Below are 6283 nucleotides of genomic sequence, written 5' to 3'. Positions count from 1 at the left end.
TAGTCTAGTGCTGTTACCGAATTTGGTCTAGGCTGCCACGCGCCCACGCCTGTGGAAAGAAACAAGCCAGGCTAGGTTTTATTAAGGAAGACTTTTCCTTAGCTCAAGTCAATTGGGTAGGGTTGCAACTTGCAAGACAATAATAAAGCAGGTTTGCTTAATGCAAAGTCCAAACCTAACTTGGCTTCATTTTTGAGCTCCTCGTGTACACGATACTGGGTCCGTTTCAATACCTGGGAGTGCAGTGCCTCCAGTTTCCAGACCCAATCCCAATCAGACCCTATGTTTTCGTCCTGGATCTGCCCCTCATGATATGCACATGTCAACAATGCTCCATACATAATGAATAATGGAGCGTTGGAACTGAGCATGCCTGGTAGGTCAAGCACAAACAAATTCTGAACCAGTCATAATAATGAACAACGAAAGAAAAATCCTTGATGGGCGAGGTGAATGCCTGGTACTGGTAACCAGCCGATGTCACGGTGAATGATCATGGCGACCAACGGCAACGGATCCACCGGCCTCGCAGCTGCATCCTGAGATCAACCGAGCGTGGCAACAAGACTTCATCATCAGTTGGTCATGGCATGTGGGACGGACGGAGTACGCGTCAGCCGCATCTGCAAGAACATGATGAGCACACGTCCCCGCCGTCTGCCCATCCCATGGCCGATGAGATGAAATGCCGGTGTTGGGCGGGAACCGTGCAGTGCGCGCGGACGACTCGTAGTTGTGACCATACTGTACTAGTATAGTGTACATGCTAGTAGCTGGTTGATCATAACAACTAATCAATCAAATGGTCCTGTTCTGAGTTCTGACCCCCGTCAAACGCAGAAGCCATACTGCTGCCTCTGCTGGTCCTCCTGTTCCTGGCAAACCCTTTTAGAGATGAGTTTTGGAACTTCTGTTACATAGCCACATGACTAAAGTGTGTGTGTGTGTGTGTGTGTATATATATATATATATATATATATATATATATATATATATATATGCTATCTTAATAAATACCAAACCTGATAATGTCATCTTGTTCCTCCATATCTTGCTCCTTGTTAGCACTGTTAAAAGAGTAATTGCATTTGCTCGTGATTTCTGAACCCTCTGTCTGCATAATTGCCTTTCCCTGGCACTGCCATCCGGCCCATCCCCCGTTTCAGAGTCTGATGAGCTTTGCACCTTTTTGTGCATAAGTACGTACCGCGCTGATCTGCAAAGATCAGTTGCGTTACTCGTGATTTCTGAACCATGTCTTAGTTGTAAACCTGACGTTGTTATCTTGTTCCAGAGCCTGAAGAGTTTTGGAGCTTATGGCACGGAACTGCATACCGTGCTATTCTCGCTAACAGTAGCAGCATTGCTTGCTTGTGATTTCTGAACCCTAGCTTAATTGCCAACCTGACATTATCTTTGGCTCTGAAAAAGGTGTTGGTTTTTTGTCCTGGGGTGCTGCCTAGAAAAGGTACAAACTTTGGAGTTTAGATTGACCAACTTTTACAAGTTTCATCCATCAACCACACAAAAGTGGTAGTGGCTGATACTGGCAAAAGTGGTCGCTAGGAGCATTATTTACTACCTACGTTTTTTAAATATACGATGCTATTGGCTTTTGGATGCTATTGGTTTTTGGACATGCCATTTGATAATTTGTTTTAACTAAAATATAAAATATTGTTTGTTTTGTTGTGACTGGTTTTATTATTAAAGATATTTATGGAGAACATATATTGTTGCATATTTGCACTACATTTTAACAAATACATGGTTAAACATCGTATCCAAAAGTTAACGGTGCCATGTATTTAAAAACAGAGTAGGAGTACATTATAGATTAATAAGATTAGTCTTTGGCTGCCTTCAGGGCATGCATTAGAAATTGGGGGTAACTACAGAAGAAAAACGGGGCAGAGACGGCTAAGCTAGCACGATCTTTGTCGGCCTGATTGGATAAATATAAATTAGGGGTCAATGATGTGTAGACCCTCCTGCTAATGAGGGCATATTGAAAGATGATGAAAATTTGGTCCCCAACCTCCTCCTGGCCAACAATGCCAAGAGATAAGACAAGAGCCATTGATCTGCTTAGGTGGTGAATCTTTTTCTCACCCTTAGAAAATGGAGGGAATTTATGCAAGGGAAGCATTAGCAAGCAAAGAGATAGCGACCCCCAAGAGACACAAAGAAACAAATCAAAGTCTGGGGAGAAGAAGGCTTGGCTGCAACCCAACCCAACCCAGCGTCGTCGACGTTTTCTGAAATTTCTCCTGTCCCCAGCAGGAAGAAAAGATGGAAGTTGGGCGTTTTCACCTGTGGATTTACGCGGCTGGAATCCATCCAGGTCAAACTGAAACTGGACGACGACGACGGAGACGGACACATGAGTATGTGACAGCCACACGATGCAGCAAGCTGGTAGCGACGTGTCGTGCTAATTACTTACATTGCGTGCGTCCATTGTCACATGCAACAGAAGTACACACACTGCAACATTGCAAAGGCGAATCCTGGAGAGATTATTGGAGACTAATCTCTTGGATACAGGAGGAGGGACAATGGGGCATCCATCAGAACAATACTCCTTCTATATGTAGTAGTAGCAGCAGCAGTAACAATTGATTAATATTTAGAAACATTAGGGATGGCGAAAAAGTACGAGAGGCCAATCATTAAAAGAGAAAAGCTGAGAGCTGTTGTGTTAAAAGAGAAGGAAAGTGTGATTGATGATGATGATTCATGGACACGGACAGACAGCCACATGTATGGAATGGTTACATTGCATTGCATGGTTACGAGGACGACGATGGATGGGGGAGATGGATTGCAAAAAGGCCTCCCGAATCTGCTGCCCTCCTCGCCTTTTTCTGCTACTACTACTCTCATCTCAAACACAACTCTCTGATCGAATCTGCTGCTGCTACCACCCCACTCTCTACTGCCATTGCCATTGCCATTGCTGATGCTACTTTATTGCTGCTGCTGCTGGACTGTCCTCCTCTACAAGCATCCTCCTCCATAGCCGGCGTTCTTGAACAGCTCCTGCTTTATCATGTCCGCGCTCATCCTCTCCCTCTGCATCTGCAATTGAAGTTTTCATTTCAACACTGGACTGACTGATAACAACTACTAGTAGTAGAAACAAAGAAAGATTGATTGATGAGTAACCTACTAATGTACTACTAGTTTTGAGTACATGGATGAACAAATGGAGGAAGGATACCTCGGAGCAGGAGGCGTGCATGCCGAAGTCGTTGAAGCAGCTGACGACGCAGTGGTGGATGTCGAGGCCCAGCGTCTCCAGCGTGCTCACCGTCGACAGCAGCAGCCCTGGCTTCGCCGCGCAGTAGATCTCCACCCGGGTGTCGCCGCCCTCCTTCCGCTCCACCTCGAACTGCACCCCACACTCATCATCATGCATCATCAACAATGAATGGCTTCTCTTTCTCTACTACTAGTATCCAGCAATGGCTGGCCTAGTCCGTCCTTCCTACTCCTACCTTTGGTGTGTTCCTGGCCAGCATCTCGTTGGGGTTGAGCTCCCTGAAGACGCTGAGCACGCCCGGCGTCTCCTGCTGCTGCTCCTCGATCTCCTCCTGCAGCTGCCGGATCCTCTCCAGCAACTCCTTCATGTAGTCGATCGTGTCTCCAAGAATCGACGTCCTGTCCATCTACTTGTTCTTCTTCACATTCAGATGCAATCTCCGGCGAGGAAAAGGAGAAAAACAAAAGGAGAAGATTTGCTACCTTGCTGATCTTGGGCACGACGGAGCGGAGCATGGACAGCCGGTCGTTGAGCCGCTTGCGCCGCCGCCGCTCCGCCATCAGGTTCTTGGACGGCATCCCCTCCACCCTCTTCTTCTTCGACGGCGGCGCCGCCACCGCGCCGAACCCGCCGCCGCCTCCTCCCTCCGCCAGCCCGGGCTCCAGCTTGCACACCCCAAGCCCGCCATCCACCACCATGCTCGCCTTGGGCTCGACCACGTCAAGAAACCCCAGGTCGCCGCCGTACTCGCCGGCGCCGGCATTGGGCCCGAATGCGGCGGCGGTGCCGTAGACCTCGGCAAGGCAGTCGAACCCGGCCGGCGGAGGCGGCGGCTGCGGCTGCTCGTAGGAGGCCGTGAAGGTGGGGAGGACGCTGACGGTGGCCTGGTGGCGTTCTGGGTAGCCGCCGTCCATGGCGGCGCATGCCGGGGAGAAGAAGTCCCCCATGGCATTGTACTCCCATGCGTCCCTCCTCAGCGAGAAGAGCTCCTCCAAGAACGCCTGCTCATCCAGCTCCATCTCCCTCTTCTTCGCCTCTTCTTTGCTTTGCCTCACCACAGCAACACTGCAGCTAGCTCTAGCTTCTTCTTCTTCTTGCGTATAGTATGCGTGAACTCAGCAGAGATGGCTAATGGTGCGGTAGTGGAGCAGTGTTTGTGAGGGTGGACATGTCCATGGGTGGAGGGGGATTAATATATGGAGAGTTGTAGGGGACAATTATTCCCTGTAATAAATGATGAACAGTGGTATTAAGGTAGGTTCATTAGGGAGGAAGGGAGGGAGGGTGCATATACATATTCCTGGTTTGGACCTCTCTCCATCTCATGTGTGGAGCCAGCCTAGGGAGGGGTTGGGATTGGATTGGAAAGGAATCATGCCTTTTCACTTCCCTTGTCTCAATTCATGCTTGGAGGAGTACGAGGCTTTGTTTATTTTTTTTTAAATTTTTTTAAAAAACATCACATCAAATCAAATTTTTAGACACCTAAATAATATATTAAATATACGTAAACATTAAAACTAATTACACAGTTATAAGAAAAATCGTGAGATGAATCTTTTGAGCATAATTAGTACATGATTAGCCATAAGTGCTTAACCAACATGTGCTAATGACATATTAATTACAATCAAAAGATTCGTCTCATGGTTTCAAGGTGAAATCTAAAATTTTCTTTATAATTAAACTATGTTTAATACTTTAAATATATAATCATACGTATCCATGTGATATCTCTTCTAAAATATTTTCCTAACTAAACAAGACCTAAGATGATGAGAAACAGCCACCGAGAACCTTCCTAGTGAGAACCTAGATATTTTCTAGAAAAAGAGGAAAGATTATATGATTTTATGATAGATATTTTATCATATAAAAAATAAAATTAATTACTAAAATGTTAAAAATATATTTTAGAAATATAAGATTATTGATTTTCACATCGTTTTTTTAAAAAATACACATTTAGTAAGTATATACACAAAAGCCGAGGAATAATCAACCCTAAAATAAGATAACCTAATAAATTATTAGAATCCATGTATTGTTGGGCCAAGGGTTCTTTTCAACCTTTTAGGCTTAACTAATCCTCATTTCGTTAGAATATTTTTTAAATTTAGAATATTTTCTAAATTACTAAATGGTATATTTCATACAAAATATTCTACATCGAAGTTGTTTTAAATAAATAAATAAATTCGTTTTTCATAATTTAATACTTAATACTTAATTAATTATATATTAGTCCTATTTCTTATTTTATGTGCATCTAATTAGCTTATCTAAACCCCACTCTGGAACGCGGCTTATAAGCTTGAGATTATATATATTATATTAAGAAGTTGCATGTTGTAGAAACTCTACCCGACATGCCCTTTTTATTTCCTACGACTAGATTTTGGTATACATCGATCGTGCGGGAGGGAGAGGTTCTCAATTCCATTTTGTAGTATTGTGACTTGTGAGCCCTAGGAGTCTATAGGGTCAGATAAACAGTGATATGATATGTAGGAGGGGATCAGTGTTTCTCCTGCTAGCTATAGTTTCATCACTTCTGCCCTTTTTCCCTGTGTGTATACAATGTCATTTCATTAGTGAGCTACTAGTAGGAGAGTAGACAAGTGACATGAGATATGATAAGTCCATTGGACATAAAGATCAGTTATTCTTGCGCTAACAAAGTGAAATCCCATGTGAAGAAGCAGTATGTTTTTGCTTGATATATAAAAATGCTTTATACTCCATGAAGCCATATAGAGTACGGTACCATGCATTCGTCATGTCTTATATGAAAGGAGTGGTGAGCTTTCTCCTTCAGTTTCATGGCAAAATAATCTTTGAACAACACATTGCAATGTGCTGTGAGGTGTTGAATTAATTGTTGTCTTGACAAGTACTAACAACTTGATAGAGGTGTAGAGAGATCTATTCAGAGTTTGAGACACATGTGTGCGGTGCAACATAAAAGTCCAGACCAAATGAACACATACCAATGCCATTCTGAAGGAGGTTAGTAAA

The 6283-nt window shown here is 44.1% G+C and overlaps 1 protein-coding gene across 1 annotated transcript; it reads right to left on the bottom strand.

The window, feature by feature from the left end:
- Window positions 1-2580: 2580 nt before the first annotated feature.
- Window positions 2581-4494, bottom strand: LOC102700905 (transcription factor BHLH3-like). Its single transcript, XM_040525246.1, has 4 exons — window positions 3748-4494; window positions 3501-3671; window positions 3224-3394; window positions 2581-3081 (listed from the first exon to the last, which is right to left on the bottom strand). The coding sequence occupies exons 1-4, from the start codon at window positions 4282-4284 to the stop codon at window positions 3001-3003; spliced, it is 960 nt and encodes a 319-aa protein (XP_040381180.1). The 5' UTR covers window positions 4285-4494; the 3' UTR covers window positions 2581-3000.
- Between the last annotated feature and the right edge of the window lie 1789 nt (window positions 4495-6283).

This window comes from Oryza brachyantha, chromosome 6 (genome assembly GCF_000231095.2).
Source record: "Oryza brachyantha chromosome 6, ObraRS2, whole genome shotgun sequence".
NCBI classification, from domain to species: domain Eukaryota; kingdom Viridiplantae; phylum Streptophyta; class Magnoliopsida; order Poales; family Poaceae; genus Oryza; species Oryza brachyantha.
The sequence above is the reverse complement of the archived record's forward strand: the minus strand, read 5'-3'. Positions and strand labels throughout refer to the sequence as shown.

Excerpts from the sequence above, each read along its gene's own strand:
- LOC102700905 (XM_040525246.1), bottom strand. The coding sequence starts at position 4,284 with ATGGAGCTGGATGAGCAGGCGTTCTTGGAGGAGCTCTTCTCGCTGAGG. Across the intron at positions 3,672-3,747 it reads TCGTGCCCAAGATCAGCAAG|ATGGACAGGACGTCGATTCT; the intron begins GTAGCAAATCTT and ends AAGAACAAGTAG. Across the intron at positions 3,082-3,223 it reads TGCACGCCTCCTGCTCCGAG|ATGCAGAGGGAGAGGATGAG; the intron begins GTATCCTTCCTC and ends CTTCAATTGCAG.